This window comes from Delphinus delphis, chromosome 7 (genome assembly GCF_949987515.2).
Source record: "Delphinus delphis chromosome 7, mDelDel1.2, whole genome shotgun sequence".
In the NCBI taxonomy this organism is placed as follows: Eukaryota; Metazoa; Chordata; class Mammalia; order Artiodactyla; family Delphinidae; genus Delphinus; species Delphinus delphis.
This window is the reverse complement of record NC_082689.1, coordinates 29888318-29903638: the sequence shown is the minus strand read 5'-3', so window position 1 is coordinate 29903638 and position 15321 is coordinate 29888318. Positions and strand designations below refer to the sequence as shown.

Here is a 15321-nt window from a genome sequence, read left to right as displayed (position 1 = left end):
TTTTTATAAAAGGTGGCCATTATGTATACACACATACTTTTTTGGTTCCAAAATGTCTTTATCAAGGTTCATTTTTTTCACATGTACTTGTTTCCAAAAGTTGGGTCAATCACAAACCTAAGGTCTAGCTATGCTAAGGTAGGATTAACCTTACAAAATGTCTAAAAAATTGTCATACTCATGCGTGTCATTTATTTCTGCTTGAACTATTCCCCAGCCACACTGGGCCTTTGGTAACAGGGGTTTGTAATCACTTTGCTAGTGACATTTTAACAGTGGTCATGAATGACATTGTTAACATTAAAAAAAAAACCCACCTCTTACCACTGCTTTTGTTGCTAAGCTGCTTTAGTTCTTCTCCCTGTGGGAGCTTGAATCGTGGTGGGGTAATTTGTTCCAGCAATAATAAAGCTGACAGTTTATATTAGCCAAAGCTTCATGTTGGCAAAAGAATTCACCTGTCCCCTTTTATGCACATCAATAGCTCTTACCCTCCTTCAGTACCCTTTCTATCACCAGCATATAGTTTTCCCTCTTCTGATTGCATTGCTTTTTGGTTTTGCTTTCAGAAGTAGTCTCTTTTAAGGGTTAGAATCCAACAGACTCAGTAAATCTTACTGTGACTAGTAAAAATTCCATCAAAATATGCAGAGCTCTGCAATAATAAATTAATCTTCACAATCCTGGTGGACAGTTTGTAGTAGCAGTATTCTGTTACTTAGGTTGACCTTGGACAAGTCATTTAATTCTCAAGTCTTAGGAAAGAAATACATTTCTTTAGGAAAACAGAAGCTAGAGGTTATATTAGGCATGACTTTCCCTCACAATCAATGGAATTGAGTTTTGTACTCAATTCACTTAGAAGGGGGACTTCAAGGGCTCCCATGGATGGTTAGTTGCAACCTCCTGAAACATCCCGCAAAGTTCTGAACACACATTTTCCTATAATGATGGTTCTCAGTCCCTAAGCACATTGAGCATTCACTGTGTCAGGAAATAGGCCAAGCAAGTTTTAGAGGCTTTCTGACTTGCTCCTCATAACAACCCTCTAAGGTTGGCGGTAGGTACAATTATTAGAACATTTATCCTCATTTTACAGATGAAGAAATAGTTAAATTTTTCCAAGTAATATTTCCAAAGTTGAACAAGATCTGTCTGACCTGGCAAGAAACAGTGTTTAAACAACTCAGCACCAAACAATAATAAATTATTGTATACTGAGTATTGTTAACAAGGTATAATACTTTTTATTGATGTATTCATTATAATACAATTCACAATAAATTTGGGGGGCATTCTGTATGAAGTTTAGGCTTAAAAATTTTTCCTGTATATCTATTCAATTCTTATAGTGGCCCACAAGGTTTTTTGAGGCAAAATGGGACAGTAAAAAATATCTCTAATTAAACATTCTTGCCTTTAGTCTTTAACTGGGTAACAATGGGCAAGTTATTTGATACTTCTTGGGTCTTAATACCGATTGTTAGCAGGGTTTTGTGAAAATTAGACACAATGTACTTAAAGCTTTAATGGCACGTATTAGAATATCTTTTCTAAATGGTATTATTTATTATTCCAGGGTCTTCCAGATTGCCGTCTTCACCTAAAAGGACTTGGCCTTGATCCTTTGTAGATTTCTCATTGTTGACTCCCTTGTTGCTTACAGTCAAAATTGCATCAGCTGTTATTCTTCTCATCTATATGTATTTTTCTTCTATCTGGGTCTCTTCTTCAGAAAGTCTTGCAACCATCTTCAATGTTTATGGTCACAATAACCTTAATATTTAGCATTAAGTGACTAATAGGCACCCATGGGACAGACTTTCATGTTTACTTTATGTAAAAACCAACAAATTTTATTGAGTACTACTTAGCCCAAACAAGGTATTCTTTACAGAATTCCAAGTTCAACACATGCTGCCTAGATGGCAGTCCTAGGATCCTGGACCATCTTAGTTATATATCACCTTTTCTCCATTTGAATGCAATATTCCCTCACCAAGAATCCTATGAAGTCTACACTCATTCATTGAAGAGTACCGTGCAAAACACAAAACTGAAAGTGTTTGCCCCCTTGAGGTCAGCAACAGTGCTAAGGGATAAAGAAGGTAGAGAGAGATAAGAAGTTTGTATTAAATTCAAAGACTTTCACCAAGAATTTATACAATTTATACAATTTCAGGCAACTGAGAATTTTAAGCAAAGTACTTTAAGCAAAGTATACAATTTCATGACTGAAGTGAATAAAATAGTTCTGAAAAAACTGTTACAGGTGACAAATTTTGTATAATTTTTGAAGATAAAGTACTGGTGACATACTATAGTCTAAAATTTTTATCCTCTGTTGTATCAGTAAAATCGCAACCTATAGTTGGGCTAAGTCTTTGATGAAAGCAAAAAGGAATAAGGATTACAAAACAAAGGATTCTGAACATAGATTTTGAAAACAAATTAATATAGCATTAGATTATCTCCTAGATTAATTGTAAATTTTTAATTTTTTTTGACAATTGAAAATTATGAGAGCTGTTAGTTTTGTCTTTTATTACTGGAATAGTTGACTTAATACTACAGATGGTGTTAATATAATAAATATGGAACATCAATGAGGACCTAAATTATGTCTCTTGAAACCTCCCTCATTCCAAGGGTGTATGTGTGTGCAATCTATTATACAAAGAAAAATATCCCATAAATCACCATGGCATTATATAAACAGATTCAAGAGAAAACAGAAAAATGTGTTATCCATTAAGCTTCTCAATACTGATTCTTAGACGTAACAACCTATGGAATCTGTACTAATGGGAGGAAATTATGTGCAGCAGTTAAGAACAATGGGCTTTGAAGTCAGAGAACCAGGCTTGATTCTATGACTCTTTTGCTGTGGCCTTGGGCAAGCTACCCATTATCCATGGGCTTTAGCTTCTTCACCTGTAAAATGAGATAATACTGGCTGACAGGGATGTAAAAGGACAAAACAATATAATGTATGTAAAGCCAGAGTGCTTAGTATGTAGAAAATCCTGACTAATCATTAGCCTTCATTATTATGATTATTATTAGCGCTGTCCAAGATATACATCTGATGTATGATTATATTATATATATTTTCTATTTACCCAGCTTCACAGAATACTTAAATCTTTTCTTTAGCACTAGAAAAAAATAGGTCCTAACGGAGCTATTATTTCATCCATTTTACAAACATAAGTGATCAATGAAGATAAACAAAAATTCGTATTTTAAGGATTTTCTTTTTTATGTCACAAAGATTATCAGTGCTTTTACATGAAAGGGCATCTATACATGTTTATTAAACTATTTAACATTTACACGCAATACATAAATGTTTGGAAACCTCAAAGTTCTTTGACAATTGCAATATCGTTTTCAAATAAAGCATGGTAGAACCTTAAATATTACATCATTTAGATTATTTTTTAGAGAGATACGCCTCTAAGAGATCATGCCAACGTAACTGTGCTTTAACTAACTGGGTGCTAGTAGATGTTTCAGCATATGGATGGTTCCTCTACTGCATGGGCACCCTCTGTGACAGCTTTGACACATTTAGCCATTGTCTGTGAGGCTCTGCTAATTGAATCTGAAAGATATCAAGAAAATGTGCGTTTTGATAACACAACTTCAAAAGAAGCACACAGTAAAACTTTCCTGTTGCACATATTCAGGAACAACAACAATAAAAAAGACTGGAAGAGTCTATGTAACTATACATAAACATTGTAAAATCAATAAGTTCAGAAGATAAGCCCCTTAATAGCTAAATGCTTTTAATAAGTACTCCTAGGAATGATTAAATAATTATATACAGCCATACAAAGGGCCAGTATGCAACCATTAAAAATATTATAGAAAAGTATTAAAGACAGGAAAAGAATGTGCAATATACCATTACTGAAAAAAGGTTACAGAACAGTGTACTAAAATCCATGAATTCACTTTATGGGTGAATTTTATGTATGTGAATATTTCAAAAAAGCTGTCCAAACCCTCTCTCCCAGAGTAAATAAGTAATCTCATTTTTAGTTTAAATAAATTAATATATGTGTATATCCCTGGATGACTGGCCAAAATGTTAAACATAGTTATTTCTGGGTAGTGGGATCATAGTGATTTTTCCTTGCTCTTGTGGGCTTAGGTATGTATTCTACAATGAACATAACTTTGATAATACAACTGAAAAAAACCTATTAAAAATAATCTGAGGGCTTCCCTGGTGGTGCAGTGGTTGAGAGTCCGCCTGCCGATGCTAGGGGACACGGGTTCGTGCCCCAGTCCGGGAGGATCCCACATGCTGCGGAGCGGCTGGGCCCGTGAGCCATGGCCGCTGAGCCTGTGTGTCCAGAGCGTGTGCTCCGCAATGGGAGAGGCCACAACAGTGAGAGGCCCGTGTACAGCAAAAAAAAAAAAATAATAATAATAATAATCTTAGGGCTTCCCTGGTGGCGCAGTGGTTAAGAATCCGCTTGCCAATGCAGGGGACACGGGTTCAAGCCCTGGTCCGGGAAGATCCCACATGCCGTGGAACAACTAAGCCTGTGTGCCACAACTACTGAGCCTGTGCTCTAGAGCCCATAAGCTGCAAATACTGAGCCTGCGTGACACAACTGCGGAAGCCTGTGTGCCTAGAGTCCATGCTTTGCAACAAGAGAAGCCACCACAATGAGAAGCCCGCACACCTCAAAGAAGAGTAGCCCCCGCTCGTCGCAACTAGAGGAAGCCTGCATGCGGCAACAAAGACTCAATACAATCAAAAATAAATAAATAAAAATTAAAAAAAAAATAATCTTAGATACAAACTGCACCAAGAACTTGAAAAATATACTCCTATCTGCTTTTAGACAGAAAATATTATAAATTGTCTATCAACTATCTCATAACCTAGATGTTATATCAAGTGTTGTAAAATCTGTAGTAAACAAGTTTGTTAGTCTGCATTCCTTAAGCACATTCTTAACAATTTACATCAGAAGCACCATTTGGCATGTTTCACATTTTAGTGTTCTGATTCTTCTACTGTAATTCTCAGAAAAACCTTCACAGATGTTTGTCAGTTAGAAAATTCTCCCTAAATTGCTATACAGTAATTCTTCATACAGTAGTAAAATTTTATATTTAAAATCTGTTAATTCTTGGATTTTCAAACACTACTTACATTTCAGAAAGAAAAATTAGAGTAAAATCAGAAAATATAAAGTTACATTAGTTCTGATATTTGAAAAACCTTCTGAGATTAAAAACATCAAATACTACCGCTAGCACGTTGGAATCATAATGCTAAATTAGGTGATTTTACTCCTCTCTACCTTTCATGTTTGGCAGTCATGCTGACAACTGCGTACCTGTCATGTAGAAGTCTTTTATTGTTAGCTGAGGTGGAACAAGTGGATCAGCAAGAAGGTGCTGGTTCACAAGCTGCAAAAAAAGAGTAAGAGATCAATAATAATAGTATTGAAAATTAGTACTGTTACACCAGAGGATACATTATGATGAAAACTGCGTATAGGCGTGTTTTTACCTTGGAAAGCTCATTTGCTTGCTGGAAATAATTAGCTCCTTCGACATCATCATATCGAACAAGATTAGGAGAGACTTCTTCCAATCTGTTCCTTACTTGATCCAGAGTATCATATGGAAGAGTCATACCTGCAATCTATAACATAACAGGTTCCAAAAATTGACATAAAGCATTAATACTTAAATATTTCAAATAATACATCATTGCAACTATGCTAAAATAATGCAGTACTACTATGAAAAATATATTGGTGTCCATTTGTATGTATATTAAGCAGGTGGTTAAGTGGGGAATACTACTGTAAATAATTCTTCTAATTCATAAACAGCTGTCAATACATTAGTAATTTGTTTTAGAAAATACACTGATTATGAAATAAAGAAATGCTTTGCTAAATTTGAATGCTTTGGCTAACCTGCTATTGCTCATATATAAAGTTGATAGACAACTGTATATTATTATTTTAAATCTCATGATGCTTCTTTTTATAGTTAAAGAGTTAAAAACACAAGTCAAAAGTAAAAACACCTATTTCAAATCCCCATGTTTTTTTTTTTTTCGGCCACGCCACGTGGCCTGTGGGATCGTAGTTCCCCCACCAGGGATCAGACCCGCACCCTTGGCAGTGAAAGTGTGGCATCCTAACCACTGGACCTCCAGGGAATTCCCCAAATCCCCGTTTTCTGAACACGTTTCTCCTACAGAGATTATTCAAGTCATCTCTGCATTTCAGACGTGCATCTTCCTTGACTTCGAAAATCATTCTGACAAGCTAACATGTCAAACATTCCATTAGCAGCATCACTAAGGACAAATACCTCAGAAAGGGCTCTTATAATTTTCCAGTCTTCTCTTGCCAAGCCAGGAGGTGTCACTGCTACTTTAGTCTGCTGAGCTCGGCCCTCAGTATTGACATAAGTAGCAGACTTCTCTGTGTAAGCAGCGCCGGGGAGAATAACATCTGCTATAGGAGCTCCAACATCACCATGATGTCCTGTGAAAAGACGGAAAATGGCAAACCACATTTTAGCACAAAGCTGATTAGGTATTATACATGAACACAGTATATATCCTTTTAAAATTACATTTTTATAATTATAAGTATTTTAAAAATTAAAACAATATAGTATTGAAGTATTTGGAATAACAATTAAAGCCCACTTTGCCCACAGTTAAACTCCCTTCCCAAAGAAAACTATTGTGAAAGCATTTGGTATGTGTCTTCCCAGATTAATTTTTGCAAATACACAAATACGTATAACATCATAAACACACATATTACGGGCAACTAGGTGTATCATTTCTCTTGATCATTACAAAGTGAAAACGCTCAGATGTATGTTAGTGAAATTTGGTAAAGTAAACTGAAATGGTGGAGGAACAAAAAGTGTCAGGAGTATGACAAACAGGAGTATGATTAAGAGCATAAACAGAAGATTACAGAAAATAGTATGCTGAAAGACTATCACTCATTAAAAGTTTAACAGAAGGTGTTGGAAGAAAAAAGAAACTTTAATTAATTGAAAGAAAAGCCAATGTACATGTTTGCATATGTACATGTTTGCATATGCATAGAAGTACATATGAACTGTGCATCTATCTAAACCATCATCAATGATTATCTCTGGATAGAACTAGGATAGGATTTCAGTTTATGCATTTTGGTTTAACTTTATTAAACTAAAGATAGGAAATATTACATAATGCTTTTTATGTGGTATGGCAATAAAAAGCCTAGTGTAAGTGTATGGTGTTTGTGTTAAATGAAGTGAAAAGTTATATAATACTTTTCTCTATAAAATATCCAGGAATACTCGACTTCTTTTATTCCAAAGAGGCTTGATTACATTTGCAATGAGTTAGAGATCAAGAAAATGAGTCAAACACAAAAAACCAAAGGAGTGCTATTAAATATAATTCATTAAGTGTCTTATGACACAGGACTCGTGATTTTCTAACTTTTACACTGTTTATATATATAAAAAAGCTTCCCCTTGATTATATAACATTAAATATTCTTTGAAAAACTGAATTTAATGTTACATAATATTTCATAATTTAAATTACTATTACTGGGGGCATTTAGGTTTCTTCTAATTATTTGTTATTAAAAAACATGAGGTGGGGCTTCCCTGGTGGCGCAGTGGTTGACAGTCCGCCTGCCAATGCAGGGGACACGGGTTCGTGCCCTGGTCCGGGAAGATCCCACATGCCGCGGAGCGGCTGGGCCCGTGAGCCATGGCTGCTGAGCCTGCGCGTCCAGAGCCTGTGCTCCGCAACAGGAGAGGTCACAACAGTGAGAGGCCCGCGTACCGCAAAAACAAACAAACAAACAAAAAACATGAGGTGATAATTCTTAATAGCAATAGCAACTATGTAACTAATAAACCTATTTTTTATAAAGGTATTTTTTTAAATATAAAATCTAAAACATTTAAATATCTATAAAAATACATATTAACAAATATGTTTTTAAAATTGGTGTGTATGTAGGGAAATTCTCAAATGGAAAATATTCAATCCACTAAATATATTGCCATACAGTTCCTAATATACACAATGTACTATTCTCTTCTGTTTCTAGTGCCATAGATGCTACTAACCTTGATAAATAATGAAACAATCCTTTGGCAAATCCTGTCGAGTAATACAACCTCCATCTGCTCCCAGAAGAAACAGCACTTTGGGAGGGTTCTTCCGAATTGCTTCCACCCCAGGTTTATAGCCAAGGTCCAAAGCAGCTACTTGGCTTGCAATCCTGTAAAACAAGTACGAGTTTTTAGCATACTTGTTGTGTTTACATTATAAAAATTTAAATGTGATTCTTGAAATGATACCTAGTCTCTTTTCTATTCAATGCTGTCAAAGATCTTCCCTCATCATTTTTACCCATTTGAAATAGATGTCAAAACCAGAAGCAGCTGTCTTTTACTGTTTTAAGAATGGCAAAAAAGTAAATAAGATGCTTAGGACACTGTTTCTTCATTAAGTAATACTTAATGGACTAATTCTGGAAACTTTATGCCAACTGCAATTGTCTTAAGTTGATTTTTATTCAATACAGTAAGACTTGATAAGTCAAGCACAGTCATTAAGAGAAAAATTAGATGATTTTGAAAACCAAAAGGGAAAAATTTAAACACCACTCATAAAACTAATTCAGAGAAAACTATAATTAGTATACTGTTGTATGTTCTTATGGAATTTTTTCAATGAACATATATTACTATTAGAAGCAGATAATAATCTTTTAAAGAAAAGGTTTCAAAGAACTATACTTTGAACATTTGGGAGTCTTTGGTCTAGTTTGCTGTTGTTAATTTTCTTACAAGAGATAGTAGCCATTTTGAGGACCTACTGTGAATAAAGCTAGTTGGGTTTTACGTATTTGGTAAGGGAGGAGGGCAGGTCAAACGAACTCCCAATAGATGCTGCTGCTCTGTCAAACTCTCTAATGGGACATCAAAAGAATAAAATAGTTTGAAAAATTTAACAAAAGAAGTGCAAGATTTGTATAATGAAAATTACAAAACAACTCCAAAGGAAATTAAAGACCGTAACAAATGGAAAGACATCTATGTTCACGGATTGGAAGACAATATTGTTAAGATGGCAACACTTCCCAATTGACCTACAGATTTAAGGCAATCCCTATCAAAAAATCACAGCTGAATCCCTTGCAAAAACTGACAAGTTGATCCTAAAATTCACATGGAATGCAAGGGACCAAAACTAACAAAATCTATCTTTTTTTTTTTTTTGTCACTCTGCATGGCTGGCAGGATCCTAGTTCCCTGACCGGGGATTGAACCTGGGCCCACGTCAGTGAATGTGTGGAGTCCCAACCACTGGACTGCCAGGGAGTTCCCAATCAAATCTATCTTAAAAATGAACAAAGTTAGAGAACTCACACTTTCCAAGTTCAATTTCAAAACTTAGCTCCCCCTGCCGCCCCACCTACACAATATATTTTTTAAATGTCTCTCCTTCTAAGCCTGGATGTCTCTCAATCACACACTAACTTATGACAGAGCCCACCTCATCTTGGAAAACAAACTAAGTAACCTAAGTTTGCCTCTGCGAGAATGATCAGTAAACAAAAAAACGATTAAAAGATTCTCCAAGAATTAGAAAATATGCTTTACTCTGAAATAAACTTACTATAAGAAATAAAGACAAGGGACTTCCCTGGTGGTCTAGTGGCTAAGACTCCGAGCTCCCAATGCAGTGGGCCTGGGTTCGACTGTTGGTCAGGGAAATAGATCCCACATGCCACAACTAAGAGTTCGCATGCTACAACTAAAGATCCCGCATGCTGCAACTAGAAGACCCTGCATGCCGCAACGAAGATACCGCGTGCTGCAACTAAGACCCGGCAGAGCCAAAATAAATAAATAAATAGATAGATAGATAGATAAATAAATATCCAAAAAAAGAAAAGGAAAGAAAGAAAAGGTTTTAAAATATCTGTTTCATGTTCTCAACAAGCATTAAAAGGTATGTCCTAATAAAGTACATTGAATTTTCACGAAAAGGAAAACTTAGGTAAGAATGAAATGAAATAAAAAAATAAGGTTAATCAATTAAAAATTACAATGTCAGTGCTGTGGAGCCTGTGCTCCACAACGGAAGAGGCCACAACAGTGAGAGGCCCGCGTACCGCAAAAAAACAAAAAAAACAAAAAAACCAACTACTCAACTTACCTATGAAGGATATTCATAACTTTCCAATCACCAGTAACACCACTACTCATCCGAATCTTTTGAGCAATGTTGGAAACAGCTGCAAGAATTGCTGCCCCATCATTTCTTTGGAGTGCAGAACTGCCTAAAACCACCATTGGTTTTTTAGCTTCCTTTAGGACCTTTAAGAAAAAAGAATTTTCATTTAAAAAAACATTAGAAGTGGGAAGGAAATCTAAAAAAGAGGGAATAAATGTATATGTATAACTGATTCACTTTGCTGTACAGCAGAAACTAACATAACATTGTAAAGCAACTAAACTCCAATAAAAATTAATTAAAAAATAAAATAAAGGGCTTCCCTGGTGGCGCAGTGGTTGAGAGTCCGCCTGCCGATGCAGGGGACACGGGTTTGTGCCCTGGTCCGGGAAGATCCCACATGCCGCGGAGCGGCTGGGCCCGTGAGCCATGGCCGCTGAGCCTGCGTGTCCAGAGCCTGTGCTCCGCAATGGGAGAGGCCACGACAGTGAGAGGCCCGCGTACCGCAAAAAAAAAGAAAAAAAAAGAATTAGCTTTAAAAAATAAAATAAAATAAACAAACATTAGAAGTAACTAAATCTAACCAAATTTGCATCTATAATATGCTGTCCCAAGTTTTAGTTCTAACGTGAATGTCTTAATTTGCTAGTCGACATATGGATATACATACAGCCAGATTTACTCAAAAACCTCTTGCCAATGCTACTGTGAAACAGCTAAACTAGTATCAAATAAAACAGATTTTCAAAAAGGAATAATTGGGAATTAAAACTCTAGCCAAACATCCTTTGGTCAGAATGACGATGGATAGGTCCCAGAAAAAATTGTGGAATGTCCATACAGAGGTTCTGGTGATACTTTGTAACAGGAGAAACCATGCTGAAGTACCATGTCTACTATAGTCCATCTACTCTCTATGCCCCAGACAGGGAGGAGAAGGTAGGGAAAGCAATGATCACTAGATCACAATGCAGAATACCTTAAAGTTAAGGGCTTTGCTTTAAGCCATAGTAACTACCTGAATACCAAAAACTGAGAGGAAATGCATCCCAAGTGCAAAAGAAACTACACATACAGTAGAGGATGGAAAAATTAGAAGTAAAGCTGTAGACTATAACAGTTCACTCTCCTGCCCATCTTCTGTGTCATTCTTCAATAAATAGCTGGACCCAATCAATGAATCAGCATGAGAATTATGCCTAGATACTATAAAAAGGAGGATATTCACAAGAGGAATTTCCCAAGGAAATGTGAAGTGCTTTCAGTAGCCTCAAAAAAATAAGAAACAGTTTTCAATAGCCTCAAAGAAAATGAAAAACAATCCCTCACTTAAAAAAAGAGCTCAGAGAAGTTACATGATAGAGAGTATTATGGAAGACTTTCATCAGAGAATTCAAGAAAGAAATAGAAGAGAAACAAAGCAGAAATGAAAATCATTCCAGAAACAATAAAAAACAGAATTAAACATGACTATAAATACCGGGACAAGAAAGATAGTTTATATGAAATTATATAAAATAAACCAAAAAAGAACAAAAGAATAAAGAAAAAAATGACAGAAAAGATAAAAGAGGAGATCCAATATCTGCACTGTTAAGAGTTCTTAACAAAAAGAACTAATTAATGGAAAATACATTTAAATATATTAGAGAAGAAAACTTTCCTGATGAACACTCATCACCTTCTGGGGCATGGGGATGTGAGCTAGAGAGAAGAGAAGGATTCTTCTCAATACATTAAAAAAAAATACTTTTGATCACAGTAACAATAATGATGTTATTCAAAGCCGACAGACAAAGAAGTTGGGTTTGGCTGCTTTGTCCCCTCACACTTGATTTTCTTCTTGCCTACACCTGAAGCTGTCAGTAAAGCAACCATCCTGGAACCATGAGGAGAGGCTCACACACAAACACACGTGAGTGAGTAAATGCACTGAGGATAGCAAAGCAGGAAGGTAGGCTCCTGCCTTGATGACATCCTTGGACAACTGCACCATCTGTCAAACTGCTTACCTTCAGAACCACTGTTATGTGAGAAACAGAAACCTTTTACATTTTTTTAACAATCACCATCCCACACATCACACACACACACACACACACACACACACACACACACACACACACATTACTCCTAAAATAAAGAGAATCTTGAATCTTCAGACTGAAAGCTGTATGTCCCATTAAAAAAAAAAATGGTAGAGAACCACCATCAGTAAGACATATTCTAGTGAAGTTACTAAATTTCAAAGATAAAAAATCAAGCATGAAATATCAATAAAAAAGTATCTAGACAACAACAACAAAAAATAGGACAGGATTGGAAGAGAATATGGCTGACACTGGGCTTCTTTTCCACAGTTACAAAAGGCAGTATCTATAAAGTTCAGAGGGAAAAAAAAGTATAACCCTAGATCTTTATATCCTGTCAAGGCTCTCTTCAGGAATAAAATAAACATTCTCAAGCAAGAAAGAACTCAAGGAATGGTGCACTTACATCTCCTCTAGAAAACAAAAACAAACAAAAACAAACCCAAAAGCTCTAAACTCCAGATGGCAATTAAATGAATGTAAATAAAGAACTTAGTAATGAAAAAGTCATGTAAAAAAAACTGGTGAGGGACTTCCCTGGTGGTCCAGTGGTTAAGACCCCACACTTCCACTGCAAGGGGCATGGGTTCGATCCCTGGTCCGGGAAGTAAGATCCCACATGCCACGTGGTGTGGACAAAAAAAATAAATAAATAAAAAACAAACAAAAACTGGTGAAATTTCTTTAGGAATAATAACCCTTGCTGTAAAGAAAGATTTCACTGAAGTTTAAAGTTTAATTCTTTCAGTTTTACTTCATTTTTTAATGATAACTTCAAGTAAAATTAAACTCTGATAAATAAAAAATGTACAGTATGATTTCATTTTTGTTTACCTATCCATCCATCTTGCTCTATATATGAATAGAGAAATGACTGTATGATGTTTCATCAATGCTTGTTTGGGGTAGTGGGATTTTGGATAATGTTTACTTTCTTATATATTATTTTCTATGTTGCTATATATATGTAGTTTTTAACAGCAATCACATATTATTCCAAAAATAATAAAATTTAAAAATAATACTTAAAAATCAACAAGAGTAGATACATATAACTCAAGAGCACCTGGCTGAAAGGATGGCTGCCCGAAGCAATGTCTTGAAGAATTTTGGGAGAATCTCCCAGATGGTCGTAGCTGTAAGTGAGATCAACAGGGCTGCCTATAAGGGCCACTTTTAAGTCATTGTGGAGCCAACTGAAAGAAAACAACAGAGTTTTTAGAGCTAAATCACTAAGTTAGCAGTTACTGGTCTCTTCAATGCTATGTGCTACATCTATTTAAATTAGAAAATGTTAAAAGCACTAAAGCCCTCCCAGAACATTTAAATTTAACAGATATTATTGCGTACCTTTCAAAAATAAAGTGTTGTAAAAAATACAGGCATACCTTGGAGATATTGTTGGTTCCTTCCCAGACCACAAAATAAAGTGAGTCACAATAAAGCAAGTCACACAAATCTTTTGGTTTCCTGGTGCATATAAAAGTTATATTTACACTACACTGCAGTCTATTAAGTGTACAAAATCATTATGTCAGAAAAACAATATACACACCTTAATTAAAAAATACTTTATTGCTAAAAACATGCTAAACATCGTATGAACCTTGAGTGAATGGAAATCTTTTTGCTGGTGGAGAATCTTGCCTCGTGCTGATGGCTGCTGACTTTGATCAGGGTGGTGGTTGCTGAAGGCTGGGCTGGCTGTGGCAGTTTCTTAGAATAAGACAGTAATGAAGTGTGCCGCTTCGATGATCTCTTCCTTTCATGAACAATTTCTCTGTAGCGTGCAGTGCTGTTTGATGGCATTTTACCCACGGTAGAAATTCTTTCACAATTGGGAGTCAATCCTTTCAAATCTGGCTGCTGCTTTATCAACTTAAATTTATGTAATATTCTAAATCCACTGTTGTCATTTCAACAATTTCTTCACAGAATTCACCAGGAATAGATCCTATATCAAGAAACAACTTTTTTTGCTCATCCATAAGAAGCAACTCTTCATCCATTAAAGTTTTATCATGAGATTGCAGCAATGCAGTCACATCCTCAGACTCTACTTCTAATTCTAGTTCTCTATTTCCACCACATCTGCAGTTACCTCCTCAGCTGAAGTCCTGAGCCCCTCAAAGTAATCCAGGAGGTCTGGAATCAACTTCTTCCAAACTCCTTTTTAACACTGATATCTTGACCTCTTCCCATGACTCAAGAATGTTTTTTTTTTTTTTTTTTTTTTTTTTTTTTGCGGTATGCAGGTCTCTCACTGTTGTGGCCTCTCCCGCTGTGGACCACAGGCTCCGGACGCGCAGGCTCAGCGGCCATGGCTCACGGGCCCAGCCGCTCCGCGGCATGTGGGATCTTCCGGGACCTGGGCACGAACCCACGTCCCCTGCATCGGCAGGTGGACTCTCAACTGCTGCGCCACCAGGGAAGCCCTCAAGAATGTTCTTAATGGCATCTACAATGGTGAATCCTTTCCAGGTTTTCAATTTACTTTCCATCAGTAGAATCACTAGCTATGGCAGCTACAGCCTTATGAATGTATTTCTCAATAATAAGACCCAAAAATCTTACTCCTTGATCCATGAGCTGCAGAATGGACGTTGTGTTAGCAGGCACAAAACAACATTAATCTCATTGTGTATCTCCATCAGAGCTTTTGGGTGATCAGGTGCAATTATCAATTAGCAGTAATATTTTGAAAGGAATCTTTTTTTCTGAGCAGTAGGTCTCAACAATGGGCTTAAAATATTCAGTAAACCATGTTGCAAACAGATGTGCTATTATCCAGGCTTTGCTGCTCCATTTACTGAGTACAGGCAGAATAGATTTAGCAAAATTCTTAAGGGCCCTAGGATTTTTGGAATGGTTAAGTTGAGCACTGGCTTCAACTTCAAGTCACCAGGTACATTAGCCCCTAACAGAGTCTGTCCTTTGAAGCTCTGAAGCCAAGCACTGACTTTTCTT

General features: G+C 36.2%; 1 protein-coding gene across 1 annotated transcript in view; it reads right to left on the bottom strand.

Moving 5' to 3' along the window:
* Positions 1-288: 288 nt before the first annotated feature.
* NDUFS1 (NADH:ubiquinone oxidoreductase core subunit S1) overlaps positions 289-15321 on the bottom strand; it is a 30758-nt gene continuing 15725 nt past the window's right edge. The window contains exons 13-19 of the mRNA XM_060016240.1: positions 13421-13550; positions 10247-10407; positions 8146-8300; positions 6361-6536; positions 5543-5677; positions 5367-5439; positions 289-3607 (exon numbers count right to left, since the gene is read on the bottom strand). Coding sequence (XP_059872223.1) covers positions 3516-3607; positions 5367-5439; positions 5543-5677; positions 6361-6536; positions 8146-8300; positions 10247-10407; positions 13421-13550 — 922 coding nt within the window. The 3' untranslated portion in view covers positions 289-3515. The remainder of the gene's footprint in view (positions 3608-5366; positions 5440-5542; positions 5678-6360; positions 6537-8145; positions 8301-10246; positions 10408-13420; positions 13551-15321) is intronic.